At 55.8% G+C, this 18,966-nt stretch overlaps 1 protein-coding gene across 9 annotated transcripts in view; it reads right to left on the bottom strand.

Annotated features, from left to right (window-relative positions):
• SH2D3C (SH2 domain containing 3C) overlaps positions 1–18,966 on the bottom strand; it is a 29,145-nt gene that overhangs the window by 8,111 nt on the left and 2,068 nt on the right. For 4 of the 9 annotated variants that reach the window (XM_046022739.1, XM_046022734.1, XM_046022738.1 and 1 more), the window contains 3 exons: positions 17,863–18,331; positions 7,399–7,438; positions 527–655 (listed from right to left, as the gene is read on the bottom strand). In XM_046022739.1, the coding sequence (XP_045878695.1) occupies positions 527–655; positions 7,399–7,438; positions 17,863–18,200 (507 nt within the window). In that variant the 5' untranslated portion in view covers positions 18,201–18,331. Of the gene's footprint in view, positions 1–526; positions 656–3,168; positions 3,331–4,651; positions 5,387–7,398; positions 7,439–13,118; positions 13,508–16,025; positions 16,392–17,862; positions 18,332–18,966 lie in introns of those variants that run through there. The other 5 variants (XM_046022742.1, XM_046022740.1, XM_046022743.1 and 2 more) reach the window with 5 other exon arrangements.

Genomic DNA, 18,966 nt, shown 5'->3' with positions numbered 1-18,966 from the left:
CTGGCAGAGTCAATGCTTGATGAATACCCGTAGCATGAATGAAAGAGGGAACAGGTGACTATCAGCCCATCTGGGCCTCAGCACAGAAACTCAGCTTTGCCAGAACTGAGAATCCTAGGCCCTGACACTCACTAACCAAACAAACAAGAGGCTAACGTACAGACCCATGGGGAAAAAACAGTTAAAAATAATAGTAATAATATCAGCCATAACAACACTAACAATAACATTGAGCCCCCCACATGTCAGACATCAGGGTAACACTTTATGGGCACTGTTTCCTTTATTCTCATGATAACCCTTTAAGGCAGGTACTGTCATTACCGTCCATCTCATAGAAGAAGAAACCAAGGCTCAGAGAGGTGAAGTGACTTGTGCAAGGTCACACAGTTAGTAAATGAGTTCACCCTCACTGCAGTCTACTCGGACTGAATCCACCAAGCAGTGAGTCACAGCCTCTCTAGGCAGAGCTGGCCAAGGTGGTGGGTGACCTCTGGTGCTGAAGTCCCACCCAGGGCCCACTCACCTCACGGGGGATGCGGCCGTGGTACCAGGCATGACTGCGGAGATCTGTGCTGCTGAGTTTGAGTTCCTCCTCCAACTCCTTGTGTAGCTTCTCAGGGGAGGAGTCCAAGATGTACTTCTCCTTGGAGAACTGGGCAGGAGACATCAGAGAGTTGGCATCTGTCTGAAGCCCTCTTCCTTATTCTCTCCCAACCCCTCCCTACCCCAGGTGAGCTGCTTCCATCCCAGGACCCTGGGAAAACTTAGGCACCAGAACGGTCCTCAGCCGTTTGAGTCCCCAGCCCAGCAGGAGTAAGGAAATCTCAGTTAGCCCTACTGTGTTCCAGGCCCTGTGCTATGTGCTGGGAGTAAGTGCGACAACAAACAAACCAGGCCCTGTCCTCAAGGAAGCTCATAGTCTAGGCAGGGGAAGGAAACTAGACAGGAACATTGCCTCAGAATAAGGTCAGCACCACTGTACTGGACAGCGGCAAAGAGCCCTGTGACTTCTAGAAGAGAGAAGATAAAAGTATAGGGAAGAAGGACTGGTCCAGGAAGCCTTCCTGGAGGGAACAGTGACAACGAAACACTCACTCTGCACCAAAAACATCAAAATGATCTTGCCATGGGGAAGAGGCAGGATTTCTACAGGTGAATCTGGGAGGTAAGGCAGCAGGTACCCAGGCAAAGGCAAGGACAGAAACAGGGCTGGGCGGATGAGGACACATTCTGGGATGCTGTATTATACATAGGAAGGGTGGAGGAGGCAGCTATAAACAGAGAAGCAGAGGCCCCCACACAGACATTTCTGCTGTCCTTTATACTTCCCAAGGCCCTTTCCTCTTGCCATCTTAAGCAATCCTGGCCAGATGGCAAAACTGTGGCTAAGCAGAGAAGCCAGAGATCACTCAATGGAGATAATGCCCAGGACTCCCCCCTTCCACCTGCTGAAGGGGGAGACGCCTGGTTTCCTGGCCACCATGGCCCTGGGTTGGATACTTAAGAGCAGAGGGAAGGGAGTTCCTGTTGCCAGGCGCAGCCCCACCACGAAGCTCAGTCCAATCCTGGCTGTGCCCTGTGAGTTCTCTGGGCCTCACTTTCCTCCTCTATAAAATGGGTATTATGACAGAAACCTGTCTCCTTGGGTTGCAAGGATGAAAGGAGACAATACTCCAGAGTACTGTGACTAGCCCACAGATGTCCTCGTCACTGTGAGCACATGTGACATTGCTTCCTCTCCCAATCCCCAACTCTGGGCACCAAAGATAGCTGATCTAGGACAGATAGATCTGGCCCCAAACTGGCCAGACAGCAAGACAGAAGAAAGGGGGCTCTAGAGGGCCTGGCCTCAGTCCAAGTGGCAGTCTCTTTCCAGGACCCCCTACTCACCAGGGTCCAAGGGTCCTCCAATCCACTCCCTGCATTTTCACACCTTCCAAAGATCTCTGAGCCTAACTCTGCAGCTCCATTCTCCACCCCTCTGCTCCTACACCGCCTCAGTTTACCCGAATCCACACTGCTCCCAAGATACCCCAATTCCCAGCTTCAGTGATATCTAGAGTCTCTGACTTCACTGTTTCAACAGTGATTAAGCCCCCACTCTGGGACAGGTCCTGTGCCAGCAGCTAAGGCCACAAGGTCATCAGGACAGGTGACCTCTGAGGGAGCCACATAGACACTGACAACCAACTCCAGTTTTCTGAGTGTCCAGGAATGCACAGAGGGCTCTGGGAGCATCTGAGAGTGTCCCTCCTTATCTGGTCAGGGAGTCGAGTCCCTGAAGAGGGGATGTTTCCACCAAGGCCTGCAGAAGGACTGCATGAGCCCAGCAAAAGCATCAGGGCAGGGACAGACAGGCAAACAGGTGGGCAGGTTAGAGTTTCTGGGAAGACAGTGGCAGAGTCAGGGCTCTGCAGGCAGAGTCAAGGTCCTGGGGCAGGGGGAAGCTTCAAAAGGGCAGAGATGGGGGTGCCTGAGTGGCTCAGTGGGTTAAAGCCTCTGCCTTTGGCTCAGGTCATGATCTCAGGGTCCTGGGATCGAGCCCCACATTGGGCTCTCTGCTCAGCAGGGAGCCTGCTTCCTCCTCTCTCTCTCTGTCTGCCTGCCTCTCTGCCTACTGTCAAATAAATAAATAAAATCTTTAAAAAAAAGCGGGGGGGGGCAGAGATGATGGGGACAGGTGGATCAGGGCTGTCAGGCTACTATGGGGAGCTGGGGTTTACCCAGAGGCCACAGCAGAGCCACAAAGTGTTTTTCAAGATTCAGTCTGGTGTGTGGAGAGTGGCTTAGTGCTTTCAGGCACTGGCAAGAAGGGTGGGGCACGGGGGTGGGGACCAGGGAAAAGAATGTTTAAGTAGCCATTGATCAGGACTGGGAAGAGGGTGGAGGGGCCAGAGAGGATTTCAGATGGAGATCCTGGGAGGACAATGAGACAAGCTCTCCACGGTGAGCAAAGCTGGAGCAACAGCAGCTTGGTGATGGACACATCACAACTGGGGCTCTGGGGACAGATGGTGGGGGTCAATGATGATACAGGTGCTCAGGAAAAAACAGGTCCTGGGATGGGGATTCTGTCCACTCTCTACCCAGGGTAGAAACTGATACCCCCAAAGGGTAGGAAGGCTGAGGGCTGAACTGACTTTGGGGAGGTCCTCAGATACCTACACTTCTGTATGGAGTTCTCTGTTCTTCGGAGTCCTTGGCCTCCCTCCCTATACCACGCCACACCCTGGGGAGGGAAGACTGGGAGTCACAAGGGAGAAAACACCAGTACCTCAGCCTTCTGGGGTTCTTCTCTTTCGCAAAGAGCATGTAACTGAGAACTCACCCCAGTTCCACAGTGGGAGCAAGATGGACATGGGGAAAAGAAGGGGAGTGGGCTGTGAGGTAAAGAAGACGCTGGCCACAAGACGCTGCCTACCACTGTGTGACCTTGAGCTAGTCATTTTTCCTCTCTGAGCCTGGGTAGCATCTGTAAACGGGCGGGGATGGGGGGGGTGGGGAGACTGGTCTCCACTTTTCCAGCCATAATCAATGGTCCCAGGGAGAATCTGGGGGAACCAACTTGGTGCTCCCACACACCCGAGAGTGGGGAACCCTCGGGTCCTGTGCCCTCCTCCTCACTCTCCACCAGGGGGTCCCCAGCTCCCAAGACTGGTGTGGGGGGGTGGTGAGAGTTGCGGGCTGGGGCGCGAATGCAGCATCCTTGCGCTCGGCGCACTGCTATTGGCCAGAGATGATCTCACCGCCTCCCCGCCTGCGCGCGCCTGATTGGCCGGTGCGGGGATGCTGCGCTCCGCAGCCGGCGGGGCCGTCATTCAGGCGGGCTCGGAGCGTGTGTGTGTGTGAGCCCCGGGGAGTGCAGGGGTGACGCGGCCGGCGTCCCCCAGGGGGCTCCGGAACGAAAAGCGCAGAGACCTCCGGTCAGGGTCTTAACCCCTAACCCCCAGCCCGCGCCCGGCAAGCCCCCTCCAGCTTCCTACGGTCTGATAACCCCAAGCAAGGCCATCCCCAGATGATGCTCCGCAGAGGCGGGGTCCGGGTCCGCCCCTCCACCCCCTTCCGTTTAACCCCTTCACCGCCGCGGCGCGGTCCCGCACTGCCCGGCCGCCTGGGCAGGGAGCCCCGCTCCCCGAGCCTGCCCCAGCCCACTTAGAGGGCGGGAGAGTGGCGGGCGCTCTGGCCCTAGCCCCGGCACCCGCAGCACCCCTTCAGCTTCCCTCCCCTCACTCAGCCTTCGGACCCCAGCCCAGCGCTCCCGGTACAATGGGGAGCCAGGCTGCCCGGGTCAGCCGCAGGGGCCGGAGCGCTCGCCGGAGTACCGGCAGGACGCCGGGGACCGCAGCTCCCGGGACCCAGTGCCCCAGCTCAGCTCCGCCTGCGGAGGAGGCAGGACCAAAACGGCAAACCCGCAGCCCCAAGTCCCGGGAGCGGCAGCCGGGACCCTCACCCTGCGGAGCCGCGGGGCGCCCAGAGGTGAGGCTGGGGCGACCCCGCCCCCTCCTGCAGCCCCTGCCCCAGCCCCTGCCCCTACCCCGCCAGACCCTGCGAGGCGCCACCAGGCTGCGGCTCCCAGTACCCGGGCCCCGGGCGGAGCGGCCGGGGTCTCAGCCCCGAGCGCCTGGCGGGGGCCAAGCCGCCCCCTCACCTGCACCTGCACGAAGGAGCCGCGGTAGAAGCAGCAGGCTGCGGCCGAAAGGGCACTCCACAGGCTGCACCGCTCCGTCATGGTGGGGCCGGGCGCCCGGGGCCGGGCCGGTGCGGGGGGCGGCGGCCGGCGGGGCAGGGGCGCGGGGAGCGACCGGGCTGGGCACCGGCTGCGCGTGCCTCTCGGCGGCGCGATTACCTCATCGCCTTGGCGGGGGAGGAGCGGGGAGGCGGGGCGGGGAGACCCCACCCTCCAGCCGGTCAGGGGAGGGGAGGGGGCCATTGTTCCTCCCTCCGCCCGCCCTTCGCTCCCCGCCCCTCGCCCCCCGCGCTCCAGCCCCGCAGGGCTGCCTGGAGTCTGGGGACGCGGGGCAGAAGGCCCGCCTAGGCGGGCCATCACGGGGGGACGGGGGGCAGCGGGATGAGTTGGGGATGTCTGGGCCGGGGAGTGGGGTGGTTCCTGGCTCCCCCAACTCACCGTACCTACCTTCACTAACCCGGAGCGGGCAAAGACTTTGAATTAAATCATATCTAAAGCTGGAGAAATCCCTGTACGCGTTTGACCAAATCCTTTGTGGCCTCAGGAAATCTCCCGGAGCCCAGGATTTCTCACCTCTGAATGGGAATCAGGGACTCGGGCAGAGAACCGCGGGATGAACTGACAGACTCTGGGGGCGTGGAGAGCCAGTAGATGCTTAGGGAACCAACCCGGGTTCAGCTAGTGTGTCGGGGCATGGGGGGGGGCACACCTCCACCCCACCAGCCCCTTCTCTTGGAGGCAGGATTCACTCATCTGGAAAACATACCTGTGCTGAGCTCACAGAGCTCTTCTGAGACTTGCCTGAGTCTGTTGCCTGTTAAAGTAAATGCTCAATAAATGCATGCTATTATTGCCAAGCTTATTATCTTACAATCTGGACTTTTGTCCTAGGAATAAGGGGGGGGGGGTGGATCATCACTGACTCTGCATCAGTCAGGCCAAGGGTACAAATCCTTTTGACAGGCTGTGTGACCTTAGGGAGGAGAGTCCACTTCTCTGGGCCTCCGCTGTTCGATTGTTTTCCACAAAAACACCTGAAGCTCTGAGCATGGAGTGTGGAATTTTATGGCCTTGGAACTTCAGAACCCTTGACTTGGAATCGAATTATTCACATTGTGGTCTGAAAGCTAGTACCTCAGGGCAGGAATGGATGGTTGGTAACTATTGATTGTATCACCGTCTGAGGCTTGAAGCTAAAACTAATGTTCTTTTGACTTCGTCCTTTAATCAGTTCCAGTGAACAGGTATTATTTCCTTCATAGGATTTTAAAGTACATGTTCAGACCCATAAACTAAAGGAAAAATACAAGTTACTAATCCTCATAAGGCTCTTGCTACCATCAGTGATGGAGACCTCACTACCTTGCCAGGGATCTGAAAACTGTGTGCCCCCTGTGTCCTACCCACTGGCTTTGGTCCTGGTTCTCCCTGAGGCCTCCGTCCCCCTATGGTGTAAGGGCTCCCGATGAAGAGCCAGGGCCCAGGTTCCAGGAGCAGCTCCAGCTCAACTTATTGCTACCCTGGGTTACACTTCCTGGGCTCACCCAGCTTGCTTTCTGACCTTGCCCACACCCTTCCCTCTGCTTGGACCACTCTCCTGTCTATCTCTGCTTATCTGTGCCCTTCTTCAGCTTTTCCTTTGGGAACGGGATGTTGGTGAACATTCCTAGTCCAGTGCAATGGCTTGGTTTCAATGCCTCCTCCTCCAGAAAGCCTTCCTTGATCTCCCCCTCCCCATCTCCCAAACTGAAAGTCATCCCCTACCTGCTGAGCTCCAGTGACTTCCTATCTGAGGTTTCTGATGACAGTGAGGGGCAGATATCTGAGCACTTCCCATGCTGCCTCATGGCCCATCCCTTACATGGGGCTTTATAGGCAGCATCTCAGGTAATGGAATGTCTCCAAGGGCAGGAGCCCGGCCACCCAGATCTAGTCCAGGTCCAGCAACCCTACTTATGGGCATGGACTCATTGAGCCCATAGCAACCCTAGTTGGGATCAAATAAAATTGAATTGCAATCTCAGTTCTGCCCCGTAGTCGCTGTGTGGCTCTGGGCAACTCACTGTGCGTCTCTGGGCCCCAAGTTCCCCATATGTACATGGGTACAGGAAGGCCTTCCCTGCCCAGTGATGAGGGAGGAAGTCAAAGACCTCATTCATGTACAGAGCTCAGCACTGTCTCCCCTCCCTGGCTGGCAGCCAGCACAGGGCTCTGCACGCGGTGGGTTCACAAGATGTTACGTTACTCTCCTTATCGTCATTGTTCCAAAGCCACCTTCCTAACATTCCCAATGCCCAGGAAAATTAAGCTTGTGGTAAATGTGAGCCACCAAGCCCATTCTCTGTGATGAAAACTGAGCCATCTTTTCTGGCTCCCACCTCTCAACACCAGAGAGTGGGTGGGAATTGGGTCTGAGCATGGAGACACCCCAGGGCCCAGGGCAGGTGGCAGGTGGCGGGGGGAGGGGGGTGTCTGGTGGTAACAAACAGTGGGGGGGTCCTGGGTTTGGGGCCAAGAGAGAATGATGGCAGGCATGGGAAGAAGATCCTTGGGAGTGAAACCAGACCCGAGCGCGGCCGGGACCCTGAGACCCTCTCCTCTGGGGAATAGGCGGTGAGGTATGGCCCCTAACAAGGCTCAGAAAAGAACTCTGCCCTTCAGGGAGCAGGCCTTCAGCCATCCGGTGTCCCCTGCTTGGCCCCGCCTACCTTCACATAGTCCCCGCCAGCCTCTGGCTCTCCAGCAGCCCTGGAAGAAGAGAAGAGAGTGAATGCCCCCAGCCTTTCCTGGCCCCGGCTGTCAGCACCTGGCCTGAGCACCCCAAGAGGGCTCATCCTGAAGACAGGAGGGGGCCTGGCAGCTGATAACACTTACTGGAATCTGCTGGGAAGGCTGCTGCTCCACTCACCAGCTGTGTGACCTTGGTCAAGTCCCCTCACCTCTCTGAGCCTGGGTTTCCTACCTGGAAGTTGCAGACAACGACAGCCTTGGCCTCATTGGGTTGTTGCAAGGACTCTGGGAGCTGATCAGTGTTACATGTCTAACAACAGACCTGCTTCCTGAATCATGCTGTCTTCACCCGGCTTCAGGACACTCAAGGGTCCTTACCCTACTCCACTCCAAATGCTGGTGGCCCTGGGCTGGGGCTCAGCCTCCTGCCCACCCCCCATCCACCCTACACTCTCTGCCCAGTGCAGAAGGGCCCACTCAGCAGCACGCTGAGCTGGTGACTGTTAGACATGGTGGAATTGACCCCTTCCGCCTTCAGGGACCGGGAGTGACTATCCTTTCCAGGTGCCAGATTAATACTATCCTTCCTCGTGAGGGAGACTTGACCTTAACTGCCATCCCTTCTCTGATGCAGCCCTTCAACTCCTGCCCTGTAAACCCAACTGCCTCCTTAGCATCTCCTCCTGGATGTCTGAAGTCATCGCGACTTGTCACATCTAAAGCAGGACGGTCGCTACCCGCCCCCCTGCTGCCACGCCCCTGCTCCCCACATCCGCTTCCCACCTCACTTGATGTCAGCTGCACCCCTGTCGCTTTCCTTGGCCAAAAAAATCTGCTCTCATCTGTGCCTCCTCTTCCACTCGCCCTCCACACCCACCCCTTCAGGAAATCCTGCAGCTCTGCTTTCAAAATAGATCCTGACCGCGTCTCACCACGGGCAGTCCTTTCCCCGCCCAGGAGCCCCCGTGTGCTCTGTGGAGCACACAGCGAGCAGCCTTCTCGCCGGCTCTCTGCTGTTCTCACGCCCCACTCGGCCTCCACTCCACCCCCAGGGGCACTCAGGTGAGAACAAGCAGGTCACATGCACAGAGCACCCCCTCCAGGACCCCACTGGCGCCTCCACTCCCCAAACAAGATCTAAACCCCCCTCTGCGGCCTGCAAATGGCTGGCTGTGTAATGTAGCACCCAGTCCAGAACTTTCTTCCCTTGTGAGAGTAAAGAGTTTATGCCGCAGGCATCAACGGGGCCATATGTTCCCCAGCCTACAAGGCCTTGTGTAGCCTGGGGGCGCCTGACCACCTACCTTGCCAACCCCCATCATGCCTCGCTCACTCATTCTATCCCTCATTCCGGCCAGATGCGTTGGTCTCTTTGCCAAGTTCACTCATGCGAGAGGGCCTTTGCCCTTGCTGTTCTCTGCCTAGAACTCCCTGCTTCCAGACCTTCACGCAGCTCGTCTCACCCCTAGTTTATTTGGGGCTCTGCTTAATGTCCCTCATCAGAGAAGCCATCCCTGATCACCGACCTAAAACAGTCCCTGGTCCTTCACTCTCTGTCTTCAGCCCTCCTTTATTTTCCTCAGCCTCTGCCCGAAATGATCATTTTACATTTACCTGTTGACTGTTTTTTTTTTTTTTAAAGATTTGATTTATTTGTTTGACAGAGATCACAAGTAGGCAGAGAGAGAGAGAGGGAGAAGCAGGTCCCCCATTGAGCAGGGAGCCCCATGCGGGGCTCAATCCCAGGACCCTGGGATCATGACCTGAGCCCAAGGCAGAGGCTTAACCCACTGACCCAGGCGCCCCTACCTGTTGACTGTTAATTACCTGAAACCTTCATGAGGGCATTGACTTTGTCTCATTGTTAAGCCCCCAGCACAGTGCCTGGCACATAGTAGGAGCTTACGATTGCTTACAGGAATACATGAATAGTAAGTACCCAACCAGTGTGTTGATCACTAGCGTTAGGATTAATTTTGTCAGGCTGGGCCCTGGTTCTCTGGCTAGGACAGGCCTCCACAGTCCCACCTACAAAACAGGGAGGGAAGTCAAACTCTGGGGACCTGCTTCCTCCCATCCAGAAGCCCAATATTTAAATTTGAATGTCATAAATTTAATAAAATAAATTGAATTTAAAACATACACCAAAAAATCTGAGCTTTAAAAGTCATGGATGAGGTGTGGATTCCCAGGGCAGAATTCCACATGGGGTGCCCCCTGCCCCTGAGGCTAGGGGCTCCTCACTGAGAAGCTGTCTGACGGCCCTCCCTGTTCTGACATTCTAGAGTCCTTGCTGCTAACCTTCCCTTCTGCAAAGTCCTTCCTGACTTCAAAACATACTCTCTCAAGCTGCAGCCCAGCCACAGCCTGGTTCTCTCTGTCTAGCAGCGGTGGGAGCGAGGCGGAGTAGGGACCCCTCCCCTGAGCGGTTCACCTCTGCCAGCTTTTCCCGGGTGAGGTGTCCCATCCCAGAGTTTCCTGCCATTCAGTCCCGGAAATCCGCTCACTGCTGGAACAGATTGGCCAGGACACTGGGATCGCCCCAGTGCTTCCTCCTGCTTCCTGTCTCCTTCCCCTTGGGCCCTGGGGAGGGAACAGAGCCTTGTGTGTGTGGGGGCGGGGGTGACTGCACCAAGGTACAAGTGGGCTGGGGTGGTCAGAGCCAATGGGGGAGCTCAGGGCAGAGGCCGAGACTCAGGAAGCTGCCAGTTTGGGGCTACACTTAGTCCCCATCACCTCACCCTGCCCCTCTACAACACTCCAGGATTTCCAAGACTTAAAGTCACCATGCCCGCCTCTGGTTCACTGTTATCATTTGCCTGGACTATTGCCACACCTCATCACTGGCCTCCCTGCCTCTAAGTGTGTTGTCTGCGACTTGTTCTCACTCCAGCAGCCAGAGCACTCTATTAAAGTGAAAGTCGGATCACAGATCTCCTTTGCTCCAACCCACTGGAGTGGTCCCCGGTGTCACTCAGAGTAAGGGCCAAAGTCCTCCTGAGAGCCTTACAGACTGGCTTCTCACCATCTCTTGCACCCGAAGTCCTACCCTGCTCCTTTCTCTCTCACTGCTCCAAGCCATGCTCAGCTTCTTGCTGGCTTTTGTCCCCACCTCAGGGCCTTTGCACTTTCAGTTCCCTCTGCTGGAATACTTCCCCCCCAGGTACCACTGAGCTCGGACCCTGCCCTCCATCAGGTCTTTACTAAAATGTCCCCTTCTCAGTGCGGCCTTCCCCTGCCCCCCATCTGAGAGTGTGAACTTCTCAACACTTCCCACCTCCCTTCCCTCTTTACTTTCCCTCTTTATTTCTTCTCTAAAGCACTTCATGGGACCTGCCATGCATTGACTATCTTCTGCCACGAGAACACAAGCTCTGAGAGGACAGGAATTGGGATCCGCCAAGAGCAGTACCAGCTACCCCATAAAGATTTTTTTTGAATGAATACATGTCACACGGCAGCCCCATGCAACAAGATCTGGTTCTCAGGGCTCAGTTCTCTGTAGCTGGCACAGTCAGCCGTCCCTTCTCTCTCTCCCCTTGCTCCTCCTTGCACTCTAGCCTTCTTGCACTTCCTCCAAAGAGCTCTTCTCCCTCTAGCCTCAGGGCCTTTGCACATGATGTTCCCTCTGCTTGGAACCTCCTCTCTCTCTTAGGGTCAGAGTGGTTCTGACTTGGCCTTCGGATCTCAGTGTGCTTGGAGAGTTCTAGAACATTCTCCCTCCCATTGTAATGATCGAATGCAGAAATCAAAGCTTCCATGTTTAAAAACTCAGCTTTATCAACTAATTAACTTACTTTTTTAAAAAAGATTTTATTTATTTGACAGAGAGAGAGAGAGATCACAAGTAGGTAAAGAGGCAGGCAGAGAGAGAGAGGGAAGCAGGCTCCCCGCTGAGCAGACAGCCCCATGTGGGACTCGATCCCAGGACCCTGAGATCATGACCTGAGCCGAAGGCAGAGGCTTTACCCACTGAGCCACCCAGGCGCCCTAATTAACTTACTTTTAATTTCACAGACTTAAAAGGCACTTCCTCTCTAATATTAGTGGTGAAATCAATTAATAAATAATACTGACAATTGAGCTAAATCAGTCCCATTAATCAGCCACATTAATTATTCAAATAACCAACCCCTTTAATTGCCTGTATTAACTGATTTGTTCTGATAACTGATACCCCTTATTGCATACATTAGCTTAATTAATTGGATTAATGAGCAGTAATTAGAGCCCATTATCCTTTATTTCCCCAACACAGGTTTAAATCTGAGCTTGACTTTCAAGGCTCCATCCTGGCCTGGGAGAGTCGGTGAGGCTCCGCAAGGGATCCTGGAGGAGAGGCGGTAGAGAGCAGCGGCTGTCCCATCCCACCTTGGCCCTCTGTTGCTGTGGGCCGCCTTGCCCACTGCAGAGGTTGGCTGCCCATCCATTGTCTCTCTGATCCCGTTTGTCTCCCTGGGGCTCCAGCCCTGGCTATGTGGCCGCTTCCCTAATCTTTGCCTCCTGCTTCTCAGCTTTCCCCCCTGCCTCCACCTCTCTGGGGTTCCAACTGCCTCTTCTGTAAAGGGGGCCAGAGGGGCCAGAGAAGGAAGGATGCGGAGTTCTCAAAGCCCGTGAGGGTCCTCTTGCTGCCCCAGCTCCCAGCCATGGAGATCTCCCATTCTGCCCTTCCTGGGGGACTGAAGATTCTTTCCACCCTTCACTCCGACCATCGCTCAGCCCAGCAGAAAAGCAATACTGTTCTGTACTCCTTAGTTTTTAAAGGCCCTGGGCAGAAAGAGCAGAGGCAGAAAGCCCTGTCTTTCCCCGGGGCACCTTGCCATGGGCCCTTTGGGATTCTCTGCCGGGTAGGCTCTTGGCTTTAGCCCCTGCCCTGCCCCATGTCCTATAAGATGGGCCCCCATGGTCTTGAAGACATCCCTGCTCCTTCGCCACGGTTCTGTGCTCTCAGTCTTCTGAACCATGGTGAGTTTGCCAGCAAGTGTTTAAAGAGGGTACCAGCCCTGTGAGGACAGGGCAGGTGGGAGCCACTCTCTCCAGGGCAGAACCAAGGCTTTTGAGCCCCAAGAGCTACTGATTGGTACTCGGAATCTGCAAAGGGGTGGGCACGGGCGGAGTTCTGCCTGAATGCCGGTGATCTGGAGGCCCTGCTCGAGAGGGCAGAAAACTGAAGTTTGTCCCTTTGGTCCAGGACACGCAGCTGGCTCAGACTAGATCCGGATGGGCTCCCCTTTGTTCCTTGCACGAGGCAGGCTCCCCTGGAAAATGGGGCGTGCTCTAGGGTGGACAGGAGGAGAAGGTAGGGAGGGGAGGGCAAAGAAAATGAATATTTTAACTGGACCACGAGCCCAGAATCGGCATTAAGAAGAAATGGAGCCGGGATTGGGGGGGAAAGAACCCTCTTGGGCTCTGGAGAGGGTCCTCTGTTGGGAGGGAGGAAGCAGTGTGACCGTGGGCACGTTCCCCTCATTGGGCCTCAGTGAACTTTTCTGTAAGATGGGTGTGCGGAGAGCAAGAGCAGTTCCTTGTACGGGTACATCTCTGGGCCAAGCTCAGGACAAACAAACGCTCTACCTCATCTAGTCCTCACAGCGCCCCTATGACGCAGGTGCTGTTATTGTCCCTGCTACGCAGATGGGGAAACTGAGGGTCAGACAGGGCAAGGGAGTTGCTCAATGTTGTGCAGTCAGCGACGTACCCAACTTCCTCCCCATACTCCACAGAGGTCCAGGATTCTGCTAACAAGGTCCCCTGAGAGTTTGGGGGGGATGTGGCTCCAGCTGGGGTTGGGGGTACAGTCCCTCCTTCCTGAGCCAGCGTAGTTCCCACAGCCTGAGGCATCCGGGGGTCTTGAGGACTGTGAGAAAGTCTCCACAGGAAATGAGAGCGGGGAGCAGCTGGGCCCCTTCCGAAGACAAGGACCAGCCGCCCGGAGGCCGCCCGGAGCCTGAGGAGGCCGAACAGGCTGGGCCCACCACAGCCCCCTCCCCTGGTGGGTAATCACTACCAGATGCCCAGCAGCTGACGTCACTCTACAGGGCCGAGAGGGTCGTGGGACTCTGGGGAGTGCTGGGAATTCTTGGACCAGAATCAACATTCCAAAAGGAAATGGGATGGGGGGGTGGGGATGGTTCTGGGCCTATTCTCGGTGCCTGGCACAGGGCTGGGTGTCCCCAGCTCTCCTGTGGGGTGCCACCTTCTCCAAGTCTCCCTCTGAACAGCCCTGGGAGCAGGGGTGGAGGGGCCTGGGGCTCTATGATCCGACAGGGAGGAACGGACGCTTGGGTGTGATACTTTACAATGAGTAGAACTGCATTCAAACCCTCCTCAAAGGAGAGGTCCTCTAAAACATAAGTCAGAGTGAGGCCCTCCTCTGCTCAAGGCCAGCGATGGCTGCATCTCCCTGGGTCAAAGCCAGGTCCTTGCCAGGCCATCCGGGCCTTCCATTATCTGAACCTGTTTCCTCTCTGGCCTCGCCTCCTACCACTTCACTCCCCAGCACCCCCATCTTCATCTCCTCCAGCCACTGTGGGTCTCAGCTGCTCCTCAAACACGCCAAGGGTGCTCCTACCTCAGGGCCTTTGTACCTGCTGTTCCTTTGGTCTGGCACACTCTTCCCCAGATATCAAGAGGGTTTGTTCCCTTATCCCTTTGTTCAAACATCACCTCAAAGAGACCTTTCTCCTGGCTAACTTTTCTCAATTGCTACCACCAGACACTCCCCTGCTACAACCAATTCTCCTAGCTGATTTCAGTATTTTTCCCAGCACTTCTTTCTTCTGCATGACCATATAACGCCTCGTCTTATCGTGTCTCCCCCACACTGGAACAGGGCTCCATGATAACAGGATTTTGTCTGCTCTGCTCACTGCTCTCTCCCCAAAACTTGCAAGAGTGTCTAGGGCATAGTTGCATCACAGTAAATATTAAAGTGAATGAAATTCCAACTCAACTAAATGTGTCGTCTCTAGCAAGTTATTAACCTCATAAAACCTCAGTGTCTTCATCTGTAAAATGAGCTCCCATTATCTTTATTTTACGGACTTATGGGAGGTCATTTAAGTAACACAGAAATGGCTTTGAGATTTGTACTCGGTGGGAGGTGAAATGTGGCCTAATGTCTTGGGGGTTGGTCAAGCCTGGGATCAAATCTAGGCTCTGACACTTTATCTCTCTGTGACCCCAGGAAAATCCCTTCCCCTCTCTCTTGCTTTCCTCCCTGGTAAAATAAAGCAAGAAGACGTTCCTCTTCACAGGGCCTGGGTAGTAGACGGTACCCGTGGGGTGCTTCAGGCAGGGTCTGGCCGGTTGTGAGCCGGATCTTGATCTCTTGGAGGATCCTGACCTGACAATTCCTGTGCGCGGGCAGGGGTGTGGGTGGAAGGTGCTGGAGCCTCCTTCCTTCACCGGGCCTCCCTTCCTCCTCCTTAACACGGACTGAAGGGGAGGGGGTCAGGGCTCTTTGAACCTGCTATTTCCCTGCAGAAGGCTAAGGTGCCAGGAGTGGGGGGGGGGGGGGGTAGGGTGAGGCGATGTTGGTGCTCTCCTTTCTGGGAGCTAAAGGCTCTTCAGCCCTTGTGCTCCTGGCCCCTCCTCCCTCCTTCCTCCTCATCCCCCATGATCTCAGCAGGAACGGGGCACCAGGAAACCCCTGCAGCCTCACCTCCTCCCCTTCCTTCCTTCTGCTCCAGGTGCACCCTGCCTCCCAGGGGGAAGGGGAGGGACACCATCTACCTCGGCCTAGACCATTCCCTGAGCAGCCACTGAGATGACTCCCTTGGGACACTTGGGAATGGCGCCCCAGTCTTGCTCAGTGGCAATTCTCAAATACCCTCCTCTCCAAACTGTATGTATCCTCTGAGACCATCCAGTTCCATCCGGGCTGCTGAGAGATTGAGGCCCAGAGTAGGGCAGGGCAAATCTGAAATCATATAGGCAAAGCAGCTCTCCGGGACACAGGGCTGGATTTGGGAGGCTCCTGGAAGAAACTCTAATTCCTGGTCTCCTGCTTGGCCTGGAGGGCAAGTGGGACACTGGGTCTCAGGACAGCAGGAGGGGCTCAATCTGATCTGCTAACCCCACCCCCCTCAGGACCATTGGACACTGGCTGACTGGGGGAATGGAAGGCAGTCTGTCTATTTCCTCTGCCTTCTGTAGGCCAGGCCTGCTGCGGCTGCCAGGAAAACCGAGGCCCCTGCCCACAGGGGGGAAGCCTGGGTGCTAGACTTGCTATCCTCAAAGTTTCTCAGGACCATCCCTCCCAGAGGGCCCTATTGGAGGGTAAGGGGCTGCCTATCCTTTAAAGGCATGAGCCAGGAAGGCGGAGTTCTAACCTTCTATACTGTCGCAACCCGGCAAGTAAATCTCCCTTTCCTCATCTGTAAAATGGGGACGATAATTGTGTCCCTCTTCTGGGGCTGTTGTGAGGAGTAAATGCCCAGCCTGTGCGAGGACAAGACAGGCACAGAATTACGCCAGAAGGAAGCTTAAAAGTCCCTGATGCTAACTGGGCATCCTGCTTTGTGGGTTGCCCCAAGGGCACTGATTTCCCCTCCAACCATTCCCAGCCCCGCAGGCCCTCCTCCGGCCCAGCTCGGTCACTCACCCTCTGCGTCCCAGTGCGGGGCATCTTCGTCCCACTGCAGTCATGGTTTGCCGCGGTCACTGCCTGCAGCCTGGATACCTCCTCAGCCCGACGGCTCCCGCCTTTCTCAGGCCACCGAGCTGTGGAGCTCAGGGCCGGACTCCGGGGGCGGAGCCTGACCTGTAGACCACGCCCCGGGAACGCCCCTCGCCGTCGGGCGGGGCCGCTCCACAGCCTACATCACCAGCCGGGAAGGACACGCCCCGCTTCGAGCACGCCCCTCTGCCTCCTGTCTCGCTCCGCCCTCTCCACCCATCTGGCAGCGTCCGGGGCCCGGAAGGCCACGCCCCCCGAGCACACCCTTCCTCCTCGACCCGCCCAGTTCCAACGCCCGCCTCCCCCGACTGCTCTCCGCGCAGCCTGAAAAGGACACGCCCCTAGACACGCCCCTCCACGCGCCCCGCTCCTGCAAACTCCCAAACCACATCTCAGACCTTAGGATGCCTCAGAACGGCCCGGAACTTATCAGGCCCTCTCCCTTACATACAATCCTTGCTCTTCCACGCCCAAGTGGGGCTGGACTAAGTAGGGGGATGGCAGAGGACCGCAGCCTGGAGCGATTGGAGACCAAGGAAAAGCACTTACACTTTGAGGTGTGCCAAGCCCTGTGCTAAGATTTTACAAGTCCTGTATGTTATTCTTGAATTCCCCTCACGCCCCTAGAAAGCAGGTGCTCTCATTATGCCCTTCCATCAAACGAGGAAACTGAGGCTCAGAGAAGGGAACAGACTTATCCAAGGTCATGCAGTCAGTAAGAGGCAGAGTCTGGGCTGGATTCATTCTGCAGCTTTACAAAATCTTTCTCCCCATTGAACAGCGGTCTAGACACAATTTCCCCAGCACACAGAAGCTGTGCTTGGTGTCTTGGAGAAAATCCACTGAAGGGAGGTCCCAGAACCAGCCCTAGAATTATTTTTGCTCAGCTGGGGGTTTTTTCCTCTTTATTTCAAGAGGCACGTCTGATGGGTGTGGTTTAGACGCAGGCTGTGAGGGTTGAAAAGCTGGAGACTGCTATGGTTGGGATTGAAGGGGTTCCCCAAGGGCACGAGCACACAGCTGTAGGTCTTCAAAGGTGGAGGGTACTATGTGAGACGTGAGTGTGCGGCCACAGGAGGCAAGCAGTTTTCTGCTCAAATCCAGCTCTACCACATTGGGTGAGTCTCAGTTTCCCCATCTGTAAGATGGGGCTAATGGCCGATGCTTTTGCAGAATTGTCCGTGAGTAACATTGGTTTTGACACCCAGTCATACCATCACAATCTGTATTTTTGCATGAATTCGACTCACCCAATAAACAAGTTAAGTGGCAACCAAGGGGAGCAGTGTTGTTCAGCAGAACTAAAAGTGGTGATTTGGGTGTGGGGCAGGGATCCCCCCTGGGCAGGGATCCAGTGACTGGGCCTGGCATCCAACTAGCTGCTGAGGGCCCCTGCTGGAGGCTGTGTAGGGCAAGTCAGGTGGGTCTTAGTTCAAATCCCACTTTGTCATTTGCCAGATGTACAACCTGACTGGGACAGACAACTTCCCTCTCTGAATCTCAACTTCCTTGTCCGTCCTACGGAAACAACAGAATCTCCCCCCCTCCCCACCAGGTGTTTTTGTTTTGTTTTGTTTTGTTGAGAATTAATTGCAAGTGAAGAATGAAGCACAATGCCTGATCTGTAGTAAGTTAATGTGTAGGGCTTTTATCCCCCTCCCGATGTATGCGTCAGGGGGTCCTCTCCAGGCTCTATTGGCAGGAGGCTTAGAGACACCATCCCTGCAGCTCCCACCCTCCCCTTACCCCGGTGGGCACCTACCTTTCTGGAGGCACATTCCTGGGGCCTCTTTCTTCTTTTCCGTCTGCCCTGAGATCCTCAGGCTTTTCCGTGGGGCCCATTGCCGAAGGATTGTGTCCCACTGCTAGGGTGTCCTCCAGGGGCACACTGGTCCCCACCACCATCTCCTTGGTTGCCTCTAAGTCTGGAGGGTTGGGCAGACCCTGGGGCGCCAAGTGGGGTTGGTCCACTTCTTTGGTCTCCTGGGTAGCCTGTTGGTCCCGAGCCTTCCTGGTGCTGAGACGAGGCATGGTGCCCATGTGGCTGTACATGTCACTGGAGCGGGCATAGGCTGGGGGGCTTTTGGGGACGGTGACCATGTCATCCTGTGTAGCCTCAAAGGGGTCAGGCTCCAGGTGGGACCCGAGACTGAGGGTGGTTGAGGACCGTTTCAGAGTGAAGGACCGAGGGAGGTTGGAGAGACTCCCGAGCCCCTTGAACTTGAAGAACTCTGGTGGGGGGGGGGGGAAAGGGTTAATGTCTACAGCATTAATAATAACAATAAAAAACACATGTTGTTCCTCTTATAGAGGGTTCAGGGAGCATCAGGGCTTCACAGACATTCCCTCTGTTATGGTATAACCTGGCAGCTCTAGAGTCACGGAGCCCTGGCTTTCAATCCCTTCTCTTGCGCATCCTAGCTGTGTGACCTTAGGCAAGTGGCTTGACCTTTCTGATCCCCATTCTCCACATCAGCAAAATAGAGACTGTAGTACCCACTTCCTGTGGGCCGCAGGAGGACTGAAGGAAAGCTTGTAAGTAGCATAATAGCCTGCGTAAGTCACGGAGACAATGATGGTGATCAGAGCCAATGCCTCTGGTCGGTCAGATACACTGCGAGCGTCAATTCCCAGCACAGTTCGGTGGCACGAGTTAAATTTCCCTTTTTACAGATGACGAAGTGCGGGTTAGAGCCGTGATGGGAACCGCCCCAGGTGGCAAAACCAGTGAGTGAAGTGAGTGAAGCGTATTTGTGTGTGGCGGGGGAGAAGGGGCGGGGGGAGGCGTGTTTGAGCACCTGGGGCAGAGGGGGTTGTTGGGAGCCTGGGGGGCCCACTCTCTGAGGTTCTGTCCTTCCTGTCAGCT

The sequence above is a fragment of the Meles meles genome, chromosome 11, assembly GCF_922984935.1.
Source record: "Meles meles chromosome 11, mMelMel3.1 paternal haplotype, whole genome shotgun sequence".
Taxonomy (NCBI): Eukaryota; Metazoa; Chordata; class Mammalia; order Carnivora; family Mustelidae; genus Meles; species Meles meles.
The sequence above is the reverse complement of the archived record's forward strand: the minus strand, read 5'-3'. Positions and strand labels throughout refer to the sequence as shown.